We start from the raw sequence: 27256 nt of genomic DNA, 5'->3' as shown, positions 1-27256 counted from the left end.
TCTTGCTTCTTGACAATTCGTTGTCAGGACAGGGAAAACTATTCATCCTTATCGAGCATATTCAAGACCACAGGTCCCGTTGGAGCACTATGTTACATCGAACCTGAGTATCAACGTGTTTGCTTTTGGGATAGTCATTCTGCAGCTTCTGACGTCAAAGCCTGCAATAGCAGTCGCTCATGTGGTCGAAAGGGCAATTAATGAAGGATCTCTAATGGAGGTCCTGGATGCAGATGCCGGAGATTGGCCACCCGAAGAGACAGAGAAACTGGCTTCATTAGCAATAAGCTGTGCCGAACTTCGGAGAAAGGACCGGCCTGATTTGAGAGATCAAGTTCTTCCTGTCCGCGAGAAGCTGAAAGAAGTTGCTGACCGCACCAAAGACACAACAATCTGGGTTAAACTTGCACCTCCTAGCCATTTCATTTTCCCGATCAGTCAGATGCTGATACTGCTACTACATTCATTTAATGTACACATGTTTCCTATAATCTCCTTTAGGAGTACTATATCGAATATTTCGAAAATGCTTTCTTATCTGCTTTTTCATTCTCTCCCCTTTCTTCAGTATGTGATGAATGACCGCTATGTCACTGCGGATGGATACACTTACGACCGCAGGGCGATCGAGAAGTGGCTTGAAGGCAACGACAAATCCCCAATGACGAACTTGCCGCTTCCGAGTAAGCATCTCATTACAGACTACACTCTTCTCTCCGCAATGAAGGAGTGGAAGTCGTTAAAACATTGAGATGTACGTCTTCACTCAAAGTGCACACGGATGCCTCTTTCCAAAGCAAACTAAATAAGTTGCGGCTGTCCATAAGTGCACTACTTGTTTGTCATGGTTTCAGTTTGCTTCTTTCTTTTTGCATCCCGAGAATTTCAATTCCTGCGAAGCCGAGAGGTCGTCGCATAACATACGGAATCATAAACACCAGAAACTCATGGCTTTAGCACACCCGAAAAGCGAGAAGAAGAAGAATGACGTCAAATGGTCGACTGCAAGACAACGTTGCAAGGTCCAACAATTCAAGAGATCGCAAAGTAAGCACATTGTAGGATCAAGGACAATATAGACACATGATTAAATTTGGTCAAACCACCTCAAATTATTGCCTCTTACTCATTGAAATAGACTTAAAAAATGTCCTGCTGAAAAGCACAAGCCTCCGTAATATAAATGCTCGGTGATTAGTTCTGTTGATGGCATAATTAATAAGATAATAAAGCTTTGTCCTACCAACTACTGAAAATTTGCCTTGTAGTTGAAGCAAATAGAAAAGGCTGAAAAGGCCAAAATGCGGTGGCCCGAGGGAACCGAGGCGAGAACAGTCAATCATTCATACATCACTGCACATGCCTTTGAGTTCTGTCTTCCTTGATTCTGCTCGCATTGCATAAGATAAAATCTTTCGCCATCCCAAGCCGAGCTCATCTTTCATTCATGCCATGTTAGACACGTTCCCTAAAATCTAGTGTTCCGCAACCCCATGCGAACTTCAGCTCTTTCTTCTTCTTCTTCTTCTTCTTCTTGTCTTGCTTACATAGCCTCTGCAAATCTTGCTACTGCATTATAACTGCAAATTCAACTCTCTCGCCCCCCAATTTCTTGTCCCTGTTTTTTAGCAAGGTCTTGTTTCTTCAAACTGGGACACTCGCCCTCGAATCTTGAAACTCTTGACTGACCATCAGTCAGATCAAAAGCTGCGTCTTTTCACACTCTCTTCTGTCATGAGAAACACCCACACGCTCAAACTCGTTTTTGGACTAGCTGCAGCTGCCGCTGCATTTGCTCTGTTCCTCTTCTTTTACTTCTACCGAAATGTATCCCGAACATATGGTCAAAGAGCAGACTTGGAGAATTCAGACGAAACGTACGAAGATCAGACGGAGGTGGAGGACCTGATGACGTTCCAAGGAAGCGAGGATCTCACGATTGGCGACATCTTGGAGGCTCCAGGAGAGGTCATAGGGAAGTCCAGTTATGGGACCCTGTACCGGGCTGTGTTTGATCAGAGCAACTCGCTGAAGTTGTTGAGGTTCTTGAGACCGGTTTGCGTCACTAGAAGTGAAGAATTTGCCGAGGTGATTGAGACTTTGGGAAGTGTCAGGCACCCAAATTTGGTTCCTTTACTGGGGTTCTATTCTGGGCCAAGAGGAGAGAAATTGCTGGTCTATCCATTCTATAGGAAGTGGAATCTGGCAGAGTTCATCAGAGGTACTTCACCATCTTCATTCATTTCTTTTTATTGATTCTTGATTCTTTATTTGTGCTTCGTTCAGTGTTTCCTTTTTAACGGAATTCGGGAAGATGATGTAGAGCCAGATTGAAGAGCTTTTGAGTTATTTTCTACTCCATGCTTGCTTGTCAGTGTTCTTTTTCAGTCACAAAAGAATTGAACACGGCATGGTTTTTCATTTTGGTCCTCTGACCTGGTTTAGTTGGATTAACCAACCCTGTTGATTTATAGCGTAGTATCAAGGGATCATGATCTTACTAAACACAAAATTGTCCTAATGGGCAGATGGAAGTAAAAATTCTCTCAGATGGGCCACCATCTACGAGATCTCAATGGGCATAGCCGAAGGATTGGATCATCTTCACACGGGACTAATGAAGCCTATAATCCACGGGAATCTAAAGTCGAAGAACATTTTCTTGGACCACAATCACCGGTCGTACGTCTCGGATTTCGGCTTGCATTTGCTGTTGAACCCGATGGCTGGTCAAGAAATGCTCGAAGCATTGGCAGCCGAGGGCTACAAAGCTCCTGAGCTCATCAAAATGAAAGAAGCAAGTGCAGATTCCGACATATACAGTCTCGGCGTGATCTTGCTCGAAATGCTTACAGGGAAGGAACCGATCAATGGGAAAGCATCTTCCGACGAGGAGTTTTATCTACCAAACTACATCAGAAGTGCAGTACTTGGTCGTAGAGTCTCAGAGTTATATCATCCTGAAATTCTTTCAAGCAATGGAGGCGGCAGCGGCGGTGTTTCGGTTTCAGAAGAGCGCGTGCTCAAGTTGTCTCAACTTGCAATGGCCTGCTGTTCCCCATCTCCTTCTCTCAGACCGACGGCAAAGCAAGTCCTATGGAAGCTCGAGGAAATCGGGAAATGAGGACTCAATCCGAGTTCATCAGACAGAGCCAGAATCTGAGTAATGGTAGTGTAGGTCTAGGTATAATCTGACGGTTAAATTAAAAGCCGAGACTTGGTTTCATTTTGGTGAAAGCCCTGTGACAGCGACAACGAAGACTATGATGTTTCGTGTGTATAGAGTTCCATTTACTAGGAAAAAAACCTTTGAAAGTTTCAGCTACCCGACAAACAATAGCGGATGGCAGCGGCATTGATTTTCATGGCGGTTCTGTTTGTGGGCATTACCGATTCCCTGAAGAAACAGGCGGATGCGTCAGCTATTCGAAAGGATTGGAGATTTGGTGATTTGGGTTTTGTCCCGTTTCAAGATTCTCGATAGGGTACCAGAATTATCAGCTACCGTAACAACCTGTGGATTCCTACTGGTCCCCCATCTTGATTGGGGAGGCTAGGCTACTAAATCCTGAAATTGAAGATATGACATTGGGATTGATAGATAATTTGGGTGTCCGGATCTTTTGTTCATTTCTTGAGCAAAGAATGTCAGGCGCCAATGGAAGCTGAAGTGCTCATCTGGGTGTCACATTTTTTTACTTTTGTTGTCAAGGTGATGCCCTGTTCATAGTGATTAAAGAATATCTGGCACCAATGAAATGTAAAGTGCTTGCTCAAGTTGGCATACTTTGTCATCCTGGCTCCATTATTGATGATTAAATTTGGATTTGCCCTCTTCGATAGAGCTGTATCCATCCAGCAAAATGATAATTGGATTTGTAAATTTGGAGAGATAACCACCAACAAATGAAATGAATTGAATCCTCCCTCTCTCTCTTTCTCATATACACACACAAACATCATTCCTTCTTTCAATTCGAGTTCTTTAGCTGGCATGGGTTGGTGGCGGGTGGCAATCACTAATCACCTCTTGGTTGGTGGTGGCGGTGGTTCAATTTGAGAGAATATATGTGGAGTCGAGGGAGAAGAACTGTCTAAACCGTCATTATGATCCCATCTGGAGCTGGAGACAAAGAAATTGTCACTTTTTTGATAATGCCACTCTCCTTTCTACTTTTATTTCTCTGACCAAAAAGGAAAAGAAGGAAGAAAAGAAGAATATGTAGAAAAGAAAAAAATAAAAAATCTTCCAAGCAACGGGGGGGCCTCCTCCCTGGACCAGTGGAGAGCGACTCTTTTAGAGACGGGCAAGGGCATGCGGCACATTATTGGAAAAGAGGACCAGCACTAAGGTAATGTTCCCCGCTTTGGCAATTGGCCCTGGAGCTTTAGCTGCTTTGGGACCTCCTCTGCTTTTTTCCCTTGTTCTTGTTCACCTTTCAAGGCGTGGATTGGTGAGAAAATATTCTCTAGTTGCAAAGCTACTTCAATTTCTGACGTGACGTGCGTTTTTTACTTATGTCCAGTAGAAAATTTACACTTGCCCACCGAGTTGGAATAAAAAGATAAAAGTTTTAGCTTTTCTTTTATTTCTTCTCTACCCATTTTCTTTCTTGATCTGACCGTTGTCCACGGACGTCGGTGACGCATTCAGGAGTCCCTTCGGCCGGCCCTTCAACATTGCATGGCCGCCTGGGGCCGACAGAGCCGTCATTGCTCGTGGCCATAGCTTCAGATCTGGAAACTCAGCTGGCTCTATCGAATGGTTCTGATGAGCTGACAATGCAGATGATTGCGGGGAGAGACTTGTGTGTTCATGTTTTTGTGAGTAAGGACCATAAGCTCCATCTCTGTTGGTTTTTGTTCCTGAGCACAAGCTTGTGAGGACCTCAAGCTCCATATAACCGACGGCACTCGTTTTAGGGATGAACCTCCATCGCCATAGCTGCTTATCTGGAGATGGACCAGCAGCGAGTTCCGCCAGACTTGGAGATGGAGCTATTTGTTGGGAAGACGAAGCCCAGCAGCGGACAGTTCCACAAGGCCAGCGAAGCCATGGACGAGCAAGAAGACAGAGCCACAGGCGGCACTCTTTGACGAAGGGTGAAGGATGAAGAAGAGAGAATTTGGATTTTTTAATTACAACTCAGCCAACACGTATTATCTGACATAACTAAAAAAAAAATGTGCGCCATAACAGGAATTAACATGGTGCTTTGCGACTACTGAATAATTTCCCCTGATTTAGTTGGCAGTTGCATTTCAACTTTGAGCTATCCTCTTTACAGCTCGTGTTGAATTTCTTGGTTCATACGTTCCCTTGACCAAATTATCCGAGAAAACCAGATATTTGAATGGCGAGACAGATGAAGCGCCACATAGGAGCATTGTTTATTATTGGTACAAGTACCTTTTCACCTAGTGCTCGGTAGCACAGGGGCATCCCTAATTTCACCGGGGCAAAGAATCCCATTTTATCAGTCTCCATCAATTCTCCGTGTCTCACCTTGACGAGAAGACATAAATTGACGAAAGGACATTTAGACAAGCACTCGCCATTGGAAAATTAAAGCTAAGCAGTTTAGTACAGGAGAAATGAGCTGCTATTACACTAAGCTCAACGAATTAAACAGAAACATGATGTGTCAATATCATCTTATTGACTGTGGTGAAGTTGCTAGCTTATAGACAAACAGTAAAGAAATACCGAAGACATCCCATCGATGTCTAAGGGGTCTTTCCTAATGGAAATTTGACTAAGAACAAACTGCCCCCCCAATAAGGCAATGGTTTCTCTTACATTTGTGACACCATCTATTTTTCTTTAGATGGCTTGGAAACTTCTCAATTACATCTCTTGGAAATCACTTTGCCCCTCAATCAGTTGTGCTCTTTAATGAGGTGAACATGAAGTTTCCAGAGAACATTGCCTCTTTGTCTGCCAGATAGTGATATAAATTAAACTTCGTACTAGGGCAATTTGAATGAAATCATATTTAGCACCAAACATTCAGAATTTTGATAGTCAAGCCAATAAAGTAGGTAAAACTCGTCATGCACATAATAGGAAAGAGCATGAAAAAGGTTCAGCATATAGCAACTCGTGCCCCTGAGTGTCAAGACATGCACCTTCAGAAATGTAACCAAGAGGACTTAAAGGATTTTGAAAGATTGAAGTTGTCAAACACTAACTTCTCATGAGGACAGCTTGTTATAAGTCCTGTTTTTATTATCAACAAAATACGAAATGTGAACTTACCTGTCAAGGAGAGGCAATAGGATTCTCGACAAGCATACCTAGCCATTGCCTACAGGATGTCCAAAGTTAGGAATAAGTAGTGGCAAAAACTTCACAGCGGGTAAGATATCTTAAATGAACTGATAAATATTTCAAAGGCTGGAATATCATCCGCTACTGGAGATATTGCATATTAAGCTCATTCAAGTTGGTAAAAAAGATCTAGATATCTAGTTTGTGGAGAAAAGGGCACTACTAATGAGCAGTGAAGTTTTCATTGTTTTAACATGTGGAAAAGCTATTTAAACTACATGCCTGAACAGCACGTAGCACTGCAGTATCGTTTGGTCTTGGTGAGCCATCGTCAGAGAAAACATTCCTGCAGATCAAACATTATATTAAGAAGAGTAATGGGGGTTTCAACATCAATTTCATCTCTCATACATGAAATAGGGAATCTAACCCTGATCCTCATGGTCAATTAGCCTTGCCATTAGCATCAATGAATTATATGCCTGTAATATTATCTACGCACCCTTGTATCTTTAGCTACAACTTAAGTATATGTAGAGCTCTGGAGTCGAGACTTGAGAATGAATATTTTTCATGTGACATTTTCATAAACATGTCCCATGACAACATCTCATAAGCTCTTGTTGCATAAGAAAGATGCTCTACCTCCAAATTACGTTTGTCATCTCGTCCCGTTTAGCCTCTGGAAGCATGGCAGAATCATAAGCAACAATATTTCCATAAAATATTTTCTCCAGGTCCTTCATCCACCTGGTCAACAATAAGTTAACCTGCCAAAGATAAAAGTAAAATGAAATCCCCTTCACAAAACAGGTAGCACGTACACTTCATTAATAAATTAAGAAATTTCTAGTCATAGTATGTAGTCTGCTTCAACGATAAAAATAGAAAAACACGAGGCCAACAATCCTTAGGGAACTAAAGGAGACCTAGTCACATACCCCAGCCTTAGATACTCGCAACTCCACATCATGATTGTAAATCTCATACAAGTATTGCCCAAATTCAACACCTTCTTTTCCATCTTCTTTCAATCGACGTAAGCAAAGCCACATATGGAGTACGAGCAAAGAGAACGTAGTCTTAAAGGTCTTCTCCAAATTAAACACTGCATGGACAGCAGTCACCCTCAGACCACTTGGTGCAATAATTGCTCAGAATAAAAAAGTGAGTCTTCAATAGTCTTATTCAAACAGTAACATGCATTTTCGCAATGTTTTGCTCAAGCAGATTATCTGCCATTGGAGGCACATACATTCAGAATGCCTCCATACTAAAGACTGTTTTTCCTATGATTCTATGAAGCCATTAACAATTGACAGATTTGGTCTAGAGGAATCCCTCTCTACTTAATAAATTAGGCGACTGGAGCTTCAAAAGAAAAGAAAGTTCTGTGGTCACAGCATCAATTGCAACTTAGAAGGTGTTACTTTTCAAGAGCTTGAATGGACATTCAATTCCTCGCTAATTCGTCATTGAAATGAAAGGCCAGGAGGAGATTCACAAGAGATAGCTGTGTCCATTTTATTCTTGGTTTCTTCCCAAGCAGGACCGGCTAGTAGAACTACATTGCTATCTCCACATCCTGATTTTAAGAGTTCTTTCACTTAGCAACAAGGCTTCTCCCTATCTTAGCTTATTAAGTCATGGACATTGGATTGCTTGAAAAGCGGAATGAAGACAGTCTAAAACTTGAATCTCAAACTTCAATGTAAATCAACGATTTCATGGACTACACTTTTTACTTAGCTAGCAAAGTAAAGACAGGGTTACCTTCATAAATGGCAGGTTTATTGACTTGATGAAGGATTCGCCGGTACACAACATTTGCACCTCTGATAGATCTGCTTTGTTTGCTGTAAAAGAGCATCAGTCTGAGGATCATGCGGCGGATGCCTTCATACTTTGGTTCTTCAATTCTCAATGGGGAATCTGGGGCCAAAGCCAGTGAACATGGCTTGGACCTAAGCATTCTCTCCAGGTTTACCTAATGGAACAGTCCCGGTTAATTTGCCTGACGAGGTACTGCAAGGGTGCATGCTATAACATAAAACTGGAGAGTGGCAAGCGAGAAAATAGATTTTGATGAATTTCATTTGGATAACTGCATAGCTTATTGTGACCAATATACCTACCACTATAATGAATTCAAAGCAGGAAAAAGCAGCATCTACGGAGCTCTTCAACACTTTGCCGGGATCTAAAATGCAATGACGACCTCCATATATAAACTAGATGTGCTTCAGTACCTACCGCTGGTCTGCCAGACAAATTATTCCCGGCATAATCAGGTGCAATGGGTACTGCCGCTGCAGCTGCAGCTGCAGCCGCAGCCTTGGCATAGCTTCGATGAGAGAACGCACGAAATTCATCCCTGACTTCCACATTCCTTATTGGCCTGACCCTTGATAGATGATTAAGTGCTCTGCTCCATCTTGGAAACATCCTGAGTCGCCTAATAAAATAAACCGAATGTTGAGCGAATAACAGCATAGATGCGACATAAAAGTTTCTGGGCAAATCTAAACTAAACTAAGACGCAAATGCAATTGTTAAATCCAGATAAATTCAATGCAAAAGGAAAAGGCAAACGAGCTTCATATCTAGACGGTGACGATCAGTCAATCCGACCAAAATGCAAGAGATTCTTCCGTATAATCTAACGATTGGGCTGAAATCTAAGTTCAGAGAGGTGATCAAAGAACAAAAGCTGTGTGAATGTTCCGGCTACTCCACACACGCACTCATCAACAGCTGATAAGCAAACAAACTGAAAAGTAATCGGGAGTGGGAGAACGAGAAGAGCATAGAAGAGAGTGGACCGACCGTGGAACCAAACGAACGCGATGGAGTTTATGAGCCAATCGGGCCGACCATTTCTTGATCCCGCGATGTTTTTCTGCCACTGCTGAAGTCCTAAAACCCTAGACAAGTAGAGCGCGCAGAGAGAGGAGAGAGAGAGGGGACGTGGAGTCCCTTGCGGCCGTGAAGAACGAAAGTGAGTTAGTTTGTTTCGATGAAAATATTCTATAAGAAAATGCTTTCACCTTTTTTTTTTTTTTACATTTGAATCTCTTGAAAAAATGAATCAACCGAAATTAATTTTCTTTTTATAGTTAAGCCACGTTTATTTTATGAATATTAAATATATTTTTTGTAAGAATGACCTCTTCGAATGATTAATCAATAATTTTTTTTATTATCGACGATAATTTTTGTCTAAATATTATCTCGGACAACAAAACACCTTTTAATTTCATTTACTTTTATATGCAATACAAACTATCATTTTTATTAAAATATTTTTTAAATAATTTATTTTTCACGAAACAAATACACCCTTGATAAAAAAAAAATATTTAAATTTAGGATATTGGTTTTTTTAATATCAAAAATCATATTATGACAAAAAAAAATATGTATATAAAAAATCATACTATTTAAGTATAACCAGATTTCGGCATTAGGATACGCTTGGGAACAGGGAGCCAAATGCTTGTGCCCAAGTCCTTGGCAATCAGGCTTGAATCCATAGAGGTGGGGCCTGAGTTCATAGAGGTCGGGCCTAAGCTCCTTGAGATATACCAAAGATGTCAGTGCTTGAGTACCCCCTTACTGCACCTCTCACTCCAACCAGGTTCACTGAGGTTGAGCTGGAGATCCCAATGCTTGCGATCGGGTCCCTAGCAACCGTGGGCGATACTCGAATCCCACACTTAAGTCATTGGCATTCGTCTTGAGTCCCCAGCGTGGTGGTTAAGTCCCTAATGATTAGGCTTGAGAAATATTGGCTTCTACAATCAAGATCCGGATGCCCTAGATTGGGGACCCTAGTGATCGGGGCCTAAGTCCCTTGATTCCCCGACATCCCACTTAAGGTCCTCAAAACTTTGGTCCAATACCTTGGATGCTGAACCCAAGAACTCGATACTCTTTCTCCAATCTACAGTAGTCGTGCCCAAGTCCTCAAGAGCTCAACAACCGATCTCGGGTCACCCATAATTGGGTCCAGGTCTTGGGCCTCAGTACCCCAAGGCCGGGTGTAGGACCTAAGGGCTTGCATGATAACCGTTATCGTTATTTGATTCCGTTTCCTGTAACAAAAAAGAATGAGAATCATGTTTGGTAACATAAATGAATCTCATTCTAATTCTATTGCCAAGAACAGTTTTGGAGCAAAAATAAGAACAAAAAAAAAAAAACTGGTCATGAAAAAAAAATTATTTTTGAGAATCACAAAATAGAACACATCTATCACTTTTTTCTTTCAGTTCTTTTACCACTTTTCACTTGATCTAAAATATAAAGAGGTCTCATTTTCAAAGAAAAATATACAAGATAATAAGAAAATAAAATGAAAACACAAAAAATCAGAAAAATTTCAAAAAATCCCTAAAAATAGAAAAAGCTTAGATTATGCTAGTTTGACCTCATTTTTGTAAATTTGGGCCTAGATTCCCTATATTTCATAGATTTTATTCTTTTTTAGGAAAATTATAAACACCTTTAAAATTAAACCCGAACCATATTTCTTTAAGCTCTTAGGGCTTCATTAAGTTTTATGATGCAATTTATCAATGTCATGATTCCCTAATTGCGCACTTGATTTCATTGGTTGTGATTTGCCTAGGTTTAAGTGCTTTTTACTTAGTCTAATTTTATAAAATTTGGAAAAAGACAAAAAGAACATGTGCGAACAATTAGCATTGACTTACCTCATAGGTTTAAAAATGAATTAAAAATTTACATGAAATACGTTTAGAAAACAATTGACTTTGATGCCGAAAGGGCTTCGATAGAAACACCTATGTAATCAAGGCCCTGGACCCTATATTTCTCTGGTTGCGTAAAATCGAATGGTTTCTCCTAACTGTTTGATAAGGTTCTCGATCTACTTTCCTCAAAGACTAGTGCCGACTCCATTTGTATGTACACATACACATGCCATCGATCACACTAAAATCGAATTTGATATTCCTTCATTGCGATTTAGTATAGGCCTGCGAATGTCCGAGCTAATCCGAAATCACACACTAACCTAATATGGTCTATCTTTTTTTTAAACTTAAAACGACTCGTTATGATATGACAATTAGGCGGAATATCACGAAAAAAAATATTATATGCAATATGTTAGATAAGAGAATCAATATTAAATTAATCTTCGATTAATTCGAAATTTAGGATGAAATTTCACAAAGTAACTATATAATTATTTGACTCAAATGATAAAAATTGGGAAGAGAAATTATTTTCGGGAACAAAAATTTTGTACAGTTACCAAACACGTTATCGTTCCAGGAACATAAATTTTGTACAATTACCAAACTCGTTCTGATTCTCTAAAACTCATCCCGAGAGCAGAATCGGAAAAAACAATTCTAATCAGAATCACTTTTTAGAATCAGAATCGTTGCCATGCAAGTCCTAAGTAACCAAACCCGTAAAATTTTTAATGCAATTCAATTTTATTTAAGATTTGATGAAATATCGTGTGCAGCCTTGTATCACACAAATAACTCGTGTCTTTTTAGGAAAATGAAAAGAAAATTTTCTTTCCAAATAACAAAATAATTTTCAATTCAGTTCCAAATTTCAATCAAATACCAAAAAATATCATTTCTTTTTTGAAAAATGATTTCTTAAAAAATATTTTCAATAAAAGTTAACTTTTCGGCGAAGCAAGCGGAGCATTATGAAAGATACCAATTTCCCTTCTCGCATTTACCATCTCGTTTCTACCCTCGTTCACTTTAATAATCCTTTACATCCTCACTTCAATAAATCTTATATTTTATTTACCATAATATTAGTTCTCTTTCCCAAAATACCTTTATCTTCTTCCATCTACCGACACATTTCTAAATCTAGTACCAGAAGCACTAGCTCAGTTGCCATGGCGCCTCCATGCCACAGCCAAATGACTCAGCGCCTAGACCTTCCCTCTATTCCATTCTTCCTCCTGCTTATTCTTCATAAGTTCCGCTAATAGTTGATTTCTCTATGGAATTCGAGACAGAACAGGCTCTTGAGCATCCGCGAGGCAGCCAATGAGCTGCAACAACCTCCGATCAAGGCCTCCATGGCCGTTGAGACCTTGGATTTAAGGCCGCAATGGCCCTGCAATCTCGATCTCAGGTCTCCATTGATGTCCAAAAAGAGACAGAGAGATGGGTACCTGCCACCTGCAGAGGGGTTGCGTTGGGTCGGTGGCCGGTGGTAAGTTAGCGACGTCTCGAGTGAGGACCACACAAAGTTATGACACTTATAATATGTTTAGGCAAGAGAGAGTTTTTGGGTTATTGCAGCAGGTTGAAGATGCAGAGTGCAATTTTGGAATCAGAAGAGGATAAGGGGCAAAGAGTCAAAATGTGGGAAAGGTAATTGGTGTCGTTACGAGAATTCGCAGTACATGTAAAACTGATATTTTGAACATATAATGTGACTTCTATGGAGTGAACAGGCCACTATTACGAGTCATTGAGGTGCATTTTCAATGAAGCTCAAAACTTCGTATATTCATGTTGTTAGGATTTACCATGCATGACGTGAATTTGCTGCAGCACACACCATGGATCAAGTCTCAAACAAGTTTTGGGAAAAAGAGAAATTGATACTGGATTAATAAGTGGCACATTTGTTTAAGGATAACCACCTCATGCTGATCGTACATTCCCGATCCTGAAGGTCATGCAGCAGGATTCTTCGATGCTATAAAAAAGGCGAAAAGTGTAAAAAAAAAATTCTCAAATTATTGCATTTGTGCCAATTTTGCCATAAATCTTTCGATCTAGAGCCAATTCAGTCATTCCCGGCTAATTTTGATCGGATATGGTCTATAATTTATAGATGCCACAATAAGGATTCGAATAATTAGGTTGCTTTTTCAACTTCGGCATTCCCTTCATGGGGATACAATTTGAGGCCAGACGACTTACATGACAAGATCGGCACCGGCTTAGACATTTTTAATTATATTTTTATAATTTTTTATTTTATTCATTATTTCTTTCTTTTTTCTGTCTTTTTTTTTTTTAGATTTCTCTAGTGGTCGTTGAGGGCGAACGCTGGCGAGGCCAATCTTGCCTTGGCGACAGCTAGTCTCACCGGCCATCGGATTGCCCTGGAAAAAGACCAAAAAAGAAATAAAATAAAATAAAAACACGATAAAAAATATCCACGTTAACACCGGCCATGCCACGTAAACCGTATGGTATCCACGTAAGCAATAATCGAAAAATTAGTCGGAATGACCGCATTGGCTCTATGTCAAAAGGTTTATTACTAAATTGGCACCATTAAAAGGCAGTAATAGATTTAAGACTTTTTTGACACTTTTCCCTATAAAAATGCTTTTAAGTTCATTTAGTAAATGAAGTTTCACTGTCAAATGTCAATGATTGGGCATGAAATTCCCAATAGATGCCGGAAAGTTCAATTCCTATATTATATTTCTTCTTTTAATTTATAGATAAATTAGATTTTACTTATCCAATAAAGAAAGCATTAGGGGTGTGCATGGTCCAAGCTGGTCCGATCCCCAAATTTTTGGAATCAAGGATCGGAACAGACCATTCGGCGATTTGGTCCAATCCCGGTTTGGTTCGCTAATGCCAGCTATTTATAAAAATCTAACCCTTTGATCTAAACTAATAACTTTTAATCTCAACCATTCAACCTAATAAAACATATACAAAACATCATGCAACCATCACATGAGTATTTGTAATCCTAAGATAACGAAAAAAGACTAAATTATGAAGAAAAACACTTAAAACAACTGAAACATGATTATGTTCCTACATTATTCTCCTTGAGTTAGAAAGAGTCAACCTCAAAGTGGGATTACATTTGTGTTTCACTGGATTCAAGTGCAGACAAAATAATAGGTTTGCATAAAATAGTCAAAACAAAATCCAAATTGAGTCAAGACAAAACACGATTGGAGACTGCATATTAACAAAAGCCCACTTTACTATCAAGGTATTAAGAAGTCAAAAGCTTTAGCATCTCATACAAGTATTTAAAAAATTTCTATTTTTTTCTAATTATATGTATATATAGTTATATATATTCTGGACGGTTCGATTTGGTCCCATCCACCATGAAACCGGAGATCGGATTGCTCGATCATTGATCCCATTTATTGGGATCGGGAACCGGACCAACTCGGTTGGTCCGTTCCAGTTTGTTCACCACTAGAAAGCACACCCTAAGACGGATGTCTACTGCTAAAACTAGACATTTCTTTATCCATAAGGGAAAAAAACAAAGAGGGAGGGAAAAACCAGACACTAATGCCAACAAGATGATGTACATTGTGTTTCATGTCAAGAGGATGACAAAGAGATGAGTTTGCGATTTGAGAGACGTGTGCGTCCATCTTGTTTGTCTTTTCTAGTCGTCGGCTATGAGCTGTTGGATCAACTCGCATAATTGATCCACCTTACCCCACGAGTGAAACGCGACCGTTCAACTCTAAACTTAGGTCCGTTAGGGCAAAAAGCTTTAGTTTAATTATTTAAAATATGAGTTCACAAGTCAAATTCGCTTTATAGCGGCATCACATGTATCTTGCGATATTGAATGAGTTTTGGACATTCAAGCACATTTTTTAGGATATGAGATGGACCAACAGAAGACGGTTGTGTTGGACAATGACCGCTCCACCGGATCATCTCTTGTCAACAATTTTGCTAAGAAAAACGAGTAATGAGTTTTTGACTTAAAATCTCTCTATGTGGACGTGGATGCTCGTGCTTTGTGTTTAATTAGCGCAGGAATTTAAAACTTAGATGGTTGTACAAAAGCCCAAATAAATTCCAATTAAAACCGGACCCAACAATCGATATTGACACTCCTACGTTTCTTACCTCGTACGCCTTTCTTGAAAGCAATATCCGACTTGCAAAGACAAAAATACTTCGCGTTCAAGCGGGAGTTCGTTTTGCTTTACAACGCGGATTACGAATCTTTTTCTTCAGGGACTAAAATGGGAATAACACAAAATGCGAGGACGAGTCCAAGAGTGTGATCAACGTTAGGAGGATGACGACGAAGGCGGGACCCTTCTGAATGAAGTCTCTTGCCCTGCCCCGGCACTGAGGGGCCATCTCTTTAATTTCTATTTTTTTCCAAAGGCGGCGACTTTTCTTGTCATGTGCACGAATAGTAGCTGACAAATCGATATTATTCCTGATTAAATGTGGTAAAGGAATGTAACGCGGGTAAAAATGATGAGTTAGATTTGCGGGTGTTTTCTACTCCCTAATTGATTGGTGATATTTGTCGGGGAGAGCGCAATAAAAGTCCAATACCTTAATTAGAGAGATCGTCAAAATAGAGCCCAAGTTTGAGCTTGTCAACATATCCAGTTAGACTCATCTTCACTCAAAATCTTAAGTCAATGAGTTATGGGCTAATTTTGAATATATTAATTGCTATACAGGCCAATTTTTAGCTCTTTTTCACTTTCTGCTGAATAAATCAGAAATCCTTATTACCCGAGAAATAGCGACGATCGGCCGATGCAATGTTGGCATGTACTGTGATTGCGGCCGTCGCCTTTTAAATCGATTGACCATTGGACCACCTGCTTCATATAATCTCCAAACTTGCTTTTTCTGCGGCTTCTCTTCACTCGATTTCTTGGGTTCCCAAAATTCGGAATGAAAATGACTCTCTACCTGCCATCTATTGATGTGTTTAGGGATTTGTTAAGATCTGCTACATGTGAGAAGATCTCCTCAACACAATACGCTAATATCTTTATTACACAGTTTGCAAAAATTTCGTTAACGAGCGTTCACTTATCAAGCGACTCATTATAGAAATTTTAGAACTCTCAATACATGTTTTTATAAACTTATTCAATCCAATTCATAATTTGCGTAAGATTTATGTAACAAGTGTACTGATATACCCAATACATCTAAGTGCACGGGTCCGCCAAACTTTCCGTGAAAAAAAAAAAAAGCCGTCGTTGGTGCAATACTATCGGATTGGCGACTAGCTAGCAAGAATGTCGCTAATTCGACGCCCGGCTCCATAGTGATAACCGTTTTTTTTTTTTTTTTGGCCAAAACGGTTTTGTTTTTTCAATTGATCCTTTGTTTTCATAGAAACGGTTTATTTAGTGATCAATCCTATGCACTAATGAGTTCGAGGCTTAACTAATACCGACACACGATAATTAAATAGATGAATAAAATAAATTAACACCCCTTAATCCTTACTAGTTGCTAATACTCGCATCTCCATTGAGGTCCCATCTGTACTAATCAACGGCATGATGTTCATCAGGCGACTATCAAACCAATCACCTTTTGATCGTGGGACTCCGATCTAGTGGGGCCCAGCGACTTTGTTCGCCGTACCTAACCCCCTCCCCTCGGGACGGTCTCACAATTTTTTATTTTATTTTATTTTATCTTTTGGCGCAACCATGAAAAGCTCAATAGGTTAATTTATAGAAAGAGGAAGAAAAATTTTAATGTCGCAAAGTCATCGAACCATTTTGCCGCGTGTTGGTTTGCTAGTTTTCCCTTAGCTTCCCTTCGCTCTCGGGCAGTCGTTTCTCTCTCTCGGAGCCGGACCGTCCTCGCCCTCGTTTTCCCACACTTTCCCCGACTTTTTGCTCCGATTTTCTCGAGAATCTCGCGCGCGTCGCCGACGTTTCTCCTCCTTCCCGTTCCTCATCGATCGGCGCGCCCGCGGCGCACCTCCCGCTCGCTGCTCCCTCTATAATTCGAGGGCATTTCGCCCGGCGGCGTTGAGCTCGGAATTGGATCGTGTCGGATATGGAGAACGGGACAATAGAGAACGGAGTGTGTTCAGCTGAGTCCCTGAACGGGAGCAGAGAGGTTTGGAGTAGTAAGGACTCCGATTCTTCCTCTGCCGATCATCTCGTCGTCATGGTCAATGGAATTCTAGGAAGGTCGGTCGGTCAAATGTCATCGCTCACTGTGCAAACACATCATCGATGTTAGTCTGCTGTAGAATCTCGCGTGGTGTCTCCGTGAAATTAGGTTTCAGGACTATGTTCCTGCTGTGACCGACGGATGATCGGATTTTCGGTCCTACTTTTATTTGTTCCTGCCAGATTTGATAAAACCCTGCTCATCGCCTTTAATGAACTTTTTGTGCTGGTTATCATGTGCATGTCGAACATTTGTGTTCGAATTGAATCTATTATCTCTGGCATGAAATTTTGTACTCGCTAGTCGTTTTATGTTGCCTTCTAAGGGTTTACTTCGTGCTGATGCTTGACGAGTTGGAACTGTGAGCTTTTCCCTTCTGATCTATGCAGCTTTTCCCGTTTTCTTTCTTCGTTGAGAACCCACTCTCTCTGCCAATTGTCTTCTGTGTGACATGCCATCATATCAATGTGCTTGTAGGGGCCATGTGCTGAATCCACGCCCCTGCGGGTGACTTATGAAATGTGCGAGTAAAGAAGGGATTATAGATCTTACATGCTTTCACCATGTCATACTTTTGTCGATTATACAAATAACTGCACGAAGCCTATCTTCTCATTCATAATTTGTTTAAAAAAACCTACTTATCTTTCAGATCATTCGTTTTGACGTACTCTAGCTCTGATCAAAGTGAAAATACTTTCATATCCTGTGATCGAAGACCTTCATCGCGGGTCATACATGTAACAAAAATTAAGTTGATTAGCTACAACTTTTTGCACATGAATCTTCCTTGAGTTGCAAAATGTGGCTTTTCTCATATAAGTATGAATAGGTGAGGTCTGAGGTTTAAACCATGGGTAGGTTATTTTTTAAGAAGGCCTATTAATAGAATGCTTTGTGTAAATAAAGCTAAATCCTTGGAAACTGAACCCTATTGTTGCGAACAAGATGAAACAACTTGTTCAAACATTCATAACTCTTGGATAGAATGGTGGGATTTTTTTCTATCTGAAAGTGCTAAAATTTATGCGCCTTTGCAGTGCCGCGGATTGGAAGTTCGCAGCTGAGCAGTTTGTTAGAACTCTTCCTGATAAAGTGTTTGTTCACTGTAAGATTGATTTCTTCAGTCTTTTTTCTATCTTCATTGATTGCAATCATGTTGTGTTAAACTGTTATAAGAGATGTGCTGCATGCCTTGATTTAGGCCAGAAATACATAATTTGAGAGTTATATTGAGTTCTGTTGCTAGTCTGCTGATGAAAGCATTGTTTTTGCGCATGAGACTGGTTTAAAAGAGTTCCATAGTTATTTATCTTGCTTCCTCCTGGGTTTATCGTTTGTTTTTTCTGGTCAGAGAAGGCTTTGGTTCCTAATGATCCTATGGACTGCTATGATCCTGCATAGCGTCAGTGGATCTGCTCCATGATTGATGATAATCTTCCTGCATTACTTGTTCCTTTGAACTTTTTACGGCCTTTATTTCTTTGCGCGTTTGAATTCCTCATGTATTTCGGAAAGAGAAGCATTTCCATCTTACAAAGGGTCTTCACTCGGTAGTATTGATAGTCTTTAAGGCTATGTTTAGGAAAAGATAGAAAATGGAGGGGATGAAAATTTGTGTGGAAAATTGGAGGAAGTTTGAAATGTTTGTGAGAGAAAAATGGAGCGAAAATATAAATTTTGTGATACTTTCTCTTCATATTCCATGTTCCCCCTAGTGTTCCCAAACATAGTGTAATTGTCTTTCCATGAATGCCATCTCCTGTGGATCATATGTGGCATTTTCACTGCCGAGAAAGAAACCACCCATAATTTTTTGTTTTTCTTCTGAGCTGGGTGAAAGGTGGTTGTAAGAAAAATATAGGTTCTTAACTTTTGAGTTTTGACATAGTATCAAGAACTTACACATAATAACTGTACTGTAGGCGTATGGTTTTGTATTTTTTTCTTTCCACCTCGTTGACTTGACTCTTCTGGCTGAGAGCCTTCCCCCTGATCCTCAATTGTTTACATGATTTCAGGTAGTGAGCGCAATGCAGCTAAGTCAACACTAGATGGTGTTGACGTGATGGGTGAACGTTTGGCTGAGGAGGTTTTTTCTTTAAATCTGATTTCAGTGCTTCTAGATTACTTGTTGTTCATTTCTTGGCGATCTTCTTTTGAAGATAATAAATATGTAGAGTAATGCATTGCCCTTTATTGGCATTTGTTGTTAGGTTCTTGAAGTGATCGATAGGAAACCGAATATCCGTAAGATCTCTTTTGTTGCCCATTCTGTGGGAGGGTTAGTTGCAAGATATGCTATAGGAAAACTATACAGACCTGGTAAGACGAAAATCATGGAAGATTTGTCAGCTAAAAAAGTGGAGGAAGCTAGCGGTACCATAGGTGGTCTGGAGGCTGTGAATTTTGTCACTGTTGCTACACCTCATCTTGGTTCACGGGGTAATAAGCAGGTATTTTGTTTCTTCATTATTGAAGTTACCTCCTTTTTCTTCAATTTTCTGGCTTTATAGTGTATTGATGAACATGTCATGAGAATTCTGTATCAGCTCATTTCAATGAGAAGCAACTTTTTTGTGTCTTTGTCAAGTATAAAATTGTGACTTTTCTCTGGTCGCCAGTTCTATTGTTAGTGGCAACTTAATTGGATGAACAATCATGTTCAGAGGAGAATGGCCTTCCTGAGGAAAGAGAACAAGTATCAAGGACTAAGGAGCGTTTGAATCACTGAAATAGTTGCTATAGGAAATATATGGTACTTCTTGATCATATAACATGGAAGACTTAATTTTCCCACTGAATCCTTGAGTTTCTTCTATTTGACCCTAACCTCTCAAGTTTGAGTATGTGGGATTTGTTAGATTTGAGAATATTCTGTTCTCTGTTCTCATTGGTGGCATTTAAGGGCATGTTGTGATAAGAACCTGAAGAACCTGTTACATAGTGGGGTAAACAGCGAAAACTTGTCTGGTTGCTGAAGGAAAACTTTGAAGCGTTAAAGAGGCAATTCTCTATATATGCTTGCTCTCCTTGACTTGGTTTTTACCATTTTCTTAAGTTTCTCATATAGACATAAGTAAGTCCTGTATCTAGTTTTTTGAAGTTTCTAGCCCTTAAGGATCGTCATCTACCTTGAACAGGTTTCAACTTGTCGAGATACTAAATTTTTAATAAACTTGCCGAGTACATATGCACGAGTTAGTTTCATCTGCAGTCTGGTTAGCAGTCATATATCTACAAACAAGTGACAAATGACATGCGGATGTATAAACCTGGATATTATGACAGCTAAGACTGCTCAGAGTTTGCGAACTGCTTGGAAATATACCATTATAATCTTTCCTGCAATTGTCATCATTCTTTTTGTCAGATCAAATTCCTCACTTGGCGGGTTTTGACTCGGCTTTGTTCTGACAGGTGCCATTTCTTTTTGGATTGACTGCCATTGAGAAAGTAGCCACTTGTGTTATTCACTTGATATTTAGAAAAACAGGTCGCCATCTTTTTCTTGTTGATGAAGATGAAGGAAAGCCTCCATTACTTCGCCGCATGGTGGAAGACTCTGCCGACTACCCTTTCATGTATGTCAAGTGGATTTGTACTCATCCTTGTTTTAGCTGTTTGTTCTTGAGGTGCAACGTCCAAAATCCTTCCAAAGTTGAACTGTTGAATCTTCAGATGGTTGCCAACTCTCCGCCTCTTTTTCCCTTTGCAGGTCTGCATTAGGCACCTTCAGGCGTCGGGTCTTATATTCAAATGCAGGCTGTGACCGTATCCTGCCTTGTGTGTTAAAAAAAGTTATTCGATACTTTCTTGAGATTATCACTTCGAATGAGGGCTGGTTGATTCATGTAATTGTGTCATGTTTACAATTTCCAGTCAAATGTTTTGTGTTGGCATTAGAGCATCGTACACTTTATTTATCAAGCAGGATCATGGGATCCTTTTTTATTGGAGAGATGATTATGGCAAAAATGTGTTAATTTGTGTCAGTATAACATATATCTTCGTATTTGCATCATGTCATGTCCAATGTTGCAGCTATTGCAAATGTTGTCCATGACTGATAATCTTTCAAGATATTGTTGGATGGAGAACATCATCAATAAGACGTAATAATGAACTGCCAAAGGTAGCACCTTAATATTTCTTCTTTTATCATGGCTCGCGTAATTCAATGTTATTGCTGAACGGCTTTTCTTGGGGTTTTAGTGGGAAAGCTCTCTCAACGAAAAGTATCCTCATATTGTTTATGAAGAGCATTGCAAGGCCAATGATATTGAACAAAGTGATCCTATAATAGGTGAAAATGATGGAGCCAACAAGTTAGAAGGTATGTCTTCGAAATTCAACAAGATTGTAACCATTAGAATCTTCTCCTCTAGTTTGCCAGGTAGCAGAGCTGATGCTTTACTATCTCATTGTTCTTATGTCATTCTTCTGCGTACAGTGCTTTGACATGCCTTTGTGCTGTTTCGTTCTTGATACGAGGTGTCTACATAATATTTATCCCTAGCAAAGGCCAGATACTCTGTTCAGGGCGATTCCAATTCAATTTACAATTTATATTAATATAACTAATATTTTCAAGTGGTTTTCTATTCATTCTATCCATATATAATTTTGCAGAAGAACTAGTGACTAGCCTTTCTCGTGTGTCTTGGGATAAAGTAGATGTTAGCTTTCACAGCAGCTGGCAATGGTTTGCTGCCCATAGTATTATCCAGGTAGTTATCCATCCACCTGCATGGACACCCTCTCTCTCTCTCTCTCTCTCTCTCTCTCTCTCTCTTACACGCCCCAACATATGCATAAGCTGATGTATAGTCTCTATCACACATGATGAACTGCATATTCATGGAAGTCTCTTTGTGGTTGAGAAACTAAAGCTAACAGTATGCTTTCCAGCATCTTTTATGAATTAATGCGGCAGATAAGACTACTTTGGCACATTAATGCGGTTCTAGAATTGCCAAAAAAGAGGAAAAAATGGCTTGCAATTCTAAGCATGTATTGTTAATGCAGCATGATGATGGCTAAAATCACTGTCTTGCTTTCTGAAGGAATGAGAATTCATCTGGTTTTGACAACTTTTGGTGGTAAAGCAAATTTAGTGAACTTGCTAGTACATTTAGATGGTTCTAGAAATAAACCAATCTCACTTTGTAAGAGATTGGAAACAAATTTACAAACCTTCATAGATTAGTCTGTTTTAAGATGGGGGCTTACGCCATCAAGAAAGGCTGTCGGAGAAGGAAGACATTGGCTGGTTGATGTGTTGACATTCAATCTTCTTCTTTATTACAACTGTGAATTATTTCTACAAATTTTGAATATCTGGAATTTAAGAATGAAGAGAAAAAGCAAATGCTTCGGCACTGATTGTGTTAGTATTTTGTTTGGGGTCTTATTTTCTGATGATCTGAACCGATAATGACTTCTGCATATGTGGGTAGTTGTGGGGAATAATACTGGTGTCTTCCTCATATTTGAAGCCACGGAAGGTCCTGTGTATGAAGGGCACTGATTTTGACTGGTATTTAACAGGTCAAAGATCACAATATGCACATGGAGGGTGAAGATGTCATCCGGCATATAATCGATCACTTCCTTACTTAGGGTAAGTTGCTGTAATGGAAAGTGCGACAATAGCAGCAAACACGACTCTCGTTGGTGAGTTCCCATACATCATGCTTCAGAGATCTGGTTCTGAGAAGTTTGGAGCAACTGTGGTTTTTCGGTTCCGATGGTCATGGATCATGTCAGAGCATCTGCAACTGTTATTAATGAGCAATCCATAGCTAAATTAGTTAATTCATTATGTCTTTAACAGTAATGAATTGAGGAAATGCTGTCGCAATGCAATGCAATAACGAGCATTAATGTGCTTGGCTTAGGAGTATTATATGCTATGTCAAGCGCTTAGAATCTCTCTCTCTCTCTCTCTCTCTCTCTCAAGTGCACAGGCACAGAGCTTGCCTGCATGATATGCGAAACTCTAGCATGGTTTCTTCTGCGCCAGCATTCCGAGACTTTGAGGAGAAACATGGGGATCTTGGATTTCGTCTCGTTGAGTCTATGCAGGCAGTGCTGCTTTAAATATGAAATATTAAACAAACAAAAAATCATTTTAGTTTTCAAGAATAGCACTTTAACTTTGTTGCTACTATAATTAATGAGCCTCTTGGAAGGAAAATGAATAGAATTAACTTCGGATAAATGAAAGGATAGGAAAGTATGTGCTAAGTTGTAAATGAATTAACAAATTTTATAAATGTCTAAACCGTGCCTACCGGTATGCGAATATTGCTACCAGTTTGCAACTAGCCGAGACCCTTGCAAAACGCTTCTGCATGTTAGTTCCCTAAATTCTTCTATTTAAGTCTCCATTAAACTTAATACAAGACTGCCCAAAGCCTAACCAGCATGTGGGCACGCATTGTCCACACGTATTGTCGTGTGCATCACTAGCTCGATAAGGACATGTCGTAAAGGTTTGATCTCTGGTCCCGCCAACAAAAAAAGAAAGCGAAGTGACGTATCTTTCTTATTGGTTACTTTTCTCAGTTTTCTGGCACAGGTGGGTGCAGAATTACGAGAAAATATTAGGTGCGACCAGAGTGCCAGCGCATCTCTCAGTCGAACCATTCAGCGACTGCCACGTGGCAGTCGGGCCCCACGCACAGAAAATTTTGAAATGCCCAAACTCTTGCCGTCTCTGTTTACTCCGGTTAACGCCAACTCCGTCCCATCCCAAGAATTAAACCTAATATTTTCTCCTCTCTCTTCTTCTCTCTCCATTAAAGGCATCTGTATCCCCCCCCTCTCTCTCTCTCTCTCTCTCTCTCTCTTGCTTTATTTCAAATTTCATCCCCCCACCCCGTGCGTCCGAAGGCATTCTCTCCGCCTCCGCCTCCAGCATGTCGCCTCTACCTCCGGCTCCGGCACATCGCCTCCAGGAGCCCCTTCGGCGGCTTCGGTTCCCTCAAGAGACCCCCCGTCGTAGCTGCTGGGTCCGAAGCTCGTCCGCCTACGGCACGACAGCTCAGATCCGCTTCCGGCACGTTGAGACTTTTTTTCTCGTGAGTTTTTGGCTTCCAAAAGCTGGGTGCGCGTTCTCCTTCAAAACCCTGAGCTGTTTTTACTGTCAGCTCCCACCAGAAAACCTCCCTCCTTTTTCCTGAACTGGGTTAAAAAAAATGGAAATTTTTTTCTAGAATGAATGAGGCTTTCCAGGCTCTTGGTGTCGCATTTGGAGGTTTCTTGAGGTTTCGCTGACTTGGGTATGTACTTTTTTCCGTTGGGCTGTGAGAGAATATCTCTGTTTTTTTATTGCCCTGTATGTGGACATTTGGCCTGTGGTTCAAAAATTGTGTCTTTTATTGGCAAAATAAAGAATGATCCATTTCTGAGAGAGAAGTATGATGCATAGGAGTGAATGAAAATAGAATCTGTTTTTGATTCATCTCTACAGCGCTCGGGCAGGAACTGAGTAGTGAGGCAATTAACGTGATGCAAGAGGCAACAGGAGTCCGCCGGAGAAGAATCAGTGGATAAGAAGTAGCGGCTGAAGTGGGTGAAGTTCACCGGCGGAAGGAAAGGGAAATGGAGAGAGCCAAGCTGGAGAATGAGAGAATGGTGCTACTCATCTGCCAAAAGGAGCTCGAATGGCTCATCTTCAACAGCAGCACCAACATTCATCCAACAAATTTAGTGAACCATCCTAGATCACGGGATGATTTTTACAGATAGAGAGTAGACACAAAGAAGTGGTTATTCTTTAAAAATGTAGTTGTAATCTCAGTATTTCTATATGAATTCAATTGTTTAGCTGTTTTCTTTAGAATCCTTCTCTTTTCGACCTTATAGCATAGTTGATTGCTTCACTTATTATTATTATTATTTTTTGGTCGAATGCTTGGCTTAGTTTAGAATCCTTTTTTTTCAAGATGATGAGCCTAATCAATAGTTACGAATCTTTGCCGGTAAGCTATGATCCAGCTCAATAAGCCAAAAGCTAGACATGGGGAAAAAAAGCCGTGGAAAGCTTCCTTGTATGGAAAACATGATAGAGATTGAAATAAAACCATATTTTTCTGTTCAGGTCACAAGCATATGTGCCGAAATGGGCTGTCCATCACGCTCCTGAATGAGTTAATAGCATGAATATGTTGTAGTGGCTAAATTTGAAGCACCAATCTCCGATTTATGATAGTATAAGTATAACTCATTCTTCCCATACAATGTCAAAATTTGATAAAGACATAGCTTTGCAATTTCAATATGAAAAATTGAGATATCAGGCTAACGATTTGTACATATGCTTGTGCCCGTATAGAACTACCGTTGTTTCCATAGTAGTACCATGCATGTCCATCGTATCTTCAGCTTGTTGCGATCCCCAACTGAAGCTAGACATTTAATAGTGACAAAGTTGGAGTTGTTACCGCAGCGTGTGCACACGGCCTTCCATTGCATCTCTGCCTTCTCTATTTTCTCAAGCATTTTCTGCCGTGCTTTTATCAGATTAAAAAAACCAAAACGATTTGTTCGCATCATGAAATCACGGTCTTTTTATGCGCATTTCATGCTCTTCTTTCTTTATTTTGCCAACAAAGAAAACTTTTGGCCCTCCAAGAGAAGCGCCTAATATTTTCTCCATTCATAGAGTGCGAGATTCCATTTTTTTTTAACCCAGTTCAGGAAAAAGGAGGGAGGTTTTCTAGTGGGAGCTGACGGTAAAAACAGCCCAGGGTTTTGAAGGAGAAGGCGCACCCAGCTTTTGGAAGCCAAAAACCCACGAGAAAAAAAGTCTCAACGTGCCGGAAGCGGATCTGAGCCGTCGTGCCGTAAGCGGACGAGTTTCGGACCCAGCAGCTACGACGGGGAATCTCTTGAAGGAACCGAAGCCGCCGAAGGAGCTCTTGGAGGCGACGTGCCGAAGCCAGAGCCTGAGGCGATGTGCTGTAGGCGGAGGCGGAGGCGAAGGGGAGAGATTGCCTTCGGATGCTCGGGGTGGGGGATGAAATTTGAAAGAGAGAGAGAGAGAGAGAGAGGGTATACACATGCCTTTAATGGAGAGAGAAGAAGAGAGGAGAAAATAATAAGTTTAATTCTTGGGATGGGACGGAGGCAGAGAGAGAGAGAGAGAGAGAAGGGGGAGCAGTAACGGAGATAACGGAGACGGAGGAGTACGTGGGTTTTGGAATTTTGGTGCGCGTGGGACCGCTTTGACACGTGGCGATCTCTGAGTGGTGCGACTGAGAGATGCGCTGGCACTCTGGTCGCACCTAATATTTTCTCGCAGAATTACGTGTGAGCACATATGCCTCGAGCTTTTCTTCATAACTTGTTGCAGGGAAAACTGAAACTTAATCCTCCTTTTAGCGTACGTACTCTGTTCGGTGTTCTCATTCCTCCATTTGGTCCAACACGCATTTGTTGCTGGGTATTGCTTAGGTTTTGGTCCCTTTCGAATAGCCGTTTTCAGACGTGATGTCCGGAGTGGGTTCTAGGTGACTGGTAATGGGGCTACTTGGGAAAAGATGATTTTGCAAGGAAATTGGGAAAGGTTACACCACACCCTCGCGGAATAAACTGATATATTTACAGTAACACACACACGGCATACGCAACAGCTAAAACATGCTTAGAATAAAAACAAATGGATTATACTCCCACGAACAGATGAGTTTCATGCCCCTCGGAACTTTCTCAACCATTGCGATGATATGCCTAGTTCTCTCGGTCGCTTGTCCTGTACTGGCCATGGGTCGTCAATTATGCCTCCTTGACTTGGCCGTCTCACTCCTCTCTCTCTCTCTCTCTCTACCCCTCTCGGAGGACTCCCGACGAGTTCCGGGACGTGTGCACAGAATGTTAAAAGAGAGAGATGAGCACACGATGGGAATGAATGCTTCTGCACTTTACTTTATTCAATGATCGACTAGCCTCCATAAAGGCTGTACTACAACGGGAAAAGGCTAAAAATAGCCAAAAAAATAGCAACAAACTTGACTCATGTGCAGCATCATGCTGCAACCTATTCCTAAAAATTAGGATC

General features: G+C 40.5%; 3 protein-coding genes across 5 annotated transcripts; 2 read left to right on the top strand and 1 right to left on the bottom strand.

The window, feature by feature from the left end:
* The first annotated feature begins 1210 nt into the window (after positions 1 to 1210).
* On the top strand, positions 1211 to 3794 carry LOC115744315 (putative kinase-like protein TMKL1). The gene is made up of 2 exons (XM_030679421.2): positions 1211 to 2221; positions 2529 to 3794. The coding sequence occupies exons 1-2, from the start codon at positions 1735 to 1737 to the stop codon at positions 3122 to 3124; spliced, it is 1083 nt and encodes a 360-aa protein (XP_030535281.1). The 5' UTR covers positions 1211 to 1734; the 3' UTR covers positions 3125 to 3794.
* Positions 3795 to 5628: 1834 nt separating this feature from the next.
* Positions 5629 to 9259, bottom strand: LOC115740793 (ubiquinol-cytochrome-c reductase complex assembly factor 1). Of its 3 annotated transcripts, none has more exons than XM_030674389.2 (8): positions 9098 to 9259; positions 8525 to 8726; positions 8045 to 8258; positions 7213 to 7379; positions 6917 to 7041; positions 6554 to 6617; positions 6260 to 6308; positions 5629 to 5938 (listed from the first exon to the last, which is right to left on the bottom strand). In XM_030674389.2, the coding sequence occupies exons 2-8, from the start codon at positions 8714 to 8716 to the stop codon at positions 5877 to 5879; spliced, it is 873 nt and encodes a 290-aa protein (XP_030530249.1). In that variant the 5' UTR covers positions 8717 to 8726; positions 9098 to 9259; the 3' UTR covers positions 5629 to 5876. The 3 variants fall into 3 exon arrangements, 2 of the variants coding, with proteins under 2 accessions (XP_030530249.1, XP_030530255.1); XM_030674395.2 differs by having other exon boundaries at positions 8525 to 8717; XR_007199157.1 differs by lacking the exon at positions 5629 to 5938 and having other exon boundaries at positions 6881 to 7041.
* A 7518-nt stretch (positions 9260 to 16777) lies between these two features.
* Positions 16778 to 23121, top strand: LOC115740785 (lipid droplet phospholipase 1). Its single transcript, XM_030674381.2, has 10 exons — positions 16778 to 17207; positions 18231 to 18298; positions 19212 to 19282; positions 19407 to 19646; positions 20611 to 20774; positions 20909 to 20964; positions 21273 to 21325; positions 21406 to 21526; positions 21823 to 21920; positions 22741 to 23121. Exons 1-10 carry the CDS (start codon positions 17071 to 17073, stop codon positions 22810 to 22812), a joined length of 1080 nt encoding a protein of 359 aa, XP_030530241.1. The 5' UTR covers positions 16778 to 17070; the 3' UTR covers positions 22813 to 23121.
* Positions 23122 to 27256: the final 4135 nt, after the last annotated feature.

Source organism: Rhodamnia argentea, chromosome 7 (genome assembly GCF_020921035.1).
Source record: "Rhodamnia argentea isolate NSW1041297 chromosome 7, ASM2092103v1, whole genome shotgun sequence".
NCBI lineage: Eukaryota > Viridiplantae > Streptophyta > Magnoliopsida > Myrtales > Myrtaceae > Rhodamnia > Rhodamnia argentea.
Note: the sequence above shows the minus strand (reverse complement) of the source record. Positions and strands in the feature narration are given on the sequence as shown.

Excerpts from the sequence above, each read along its gene's own strand:
- LOC115744315 (XM_030679421.2), top strand. The coding sequence starts at position 1,735 with ATGAGAAACACCCACACGCTCAAACTCGTTTTTGGACTAGCTGCAGCT. Across the intron at positions 2,222-2,528 it reads TCTGGCAGAGTTCATCAGAG|ATGGAAGTAAAAATTCTCTC; the intron begins GTACTTCACCAT and ends CCTAATGGGCAG.
- LOC115740793 (XM_030674389.2), bottom strand. The coding sequence starts at position 8,716 with ATGTTTCCAAGATGGAGCAGAGCACTTAATCATCTATCAAGGGTCAGG. Across the intron at positions 8,259-8,524 it reads ATTTGTCTGGCAGACCAGCG|GTAAACCTGGAGAGAATGCT; the intron begins GTAGGTACTGAA and ends CTGTTCCATTAG. Across the intron at positions 5,939-6,259 it reads CTATTGCCTCTCCTTGACAG|ACAAAGAGGCAATGTTCTCT; the intron begins GTAAGTTCACAT and ends ACTATCTGGCAG.
- LOC115740785 (XM_030674381.2), top strand. The coding sequence starts at position 17,071 with ATGGAGAACGGGACAATAGAGAACGGAGTGTGTTCAGCTGAGTCCCTG. Across the intron at positions 20,965-21,272 it reads TTCAAATGCAGGCTGTGACC|ATATTGTTGGATGGAGAACA; the intron begins GTATCCTGCCTT and ends TAATCTTTCAAG. Across the intron at positions 21,326-21,405 it reads GTAATAATGAACTGCCAAAG|TGGGAAAGCTCTCTCAACGA; the intron begins GTAGCACCTTAA and ends TTGGGGTTTTAG.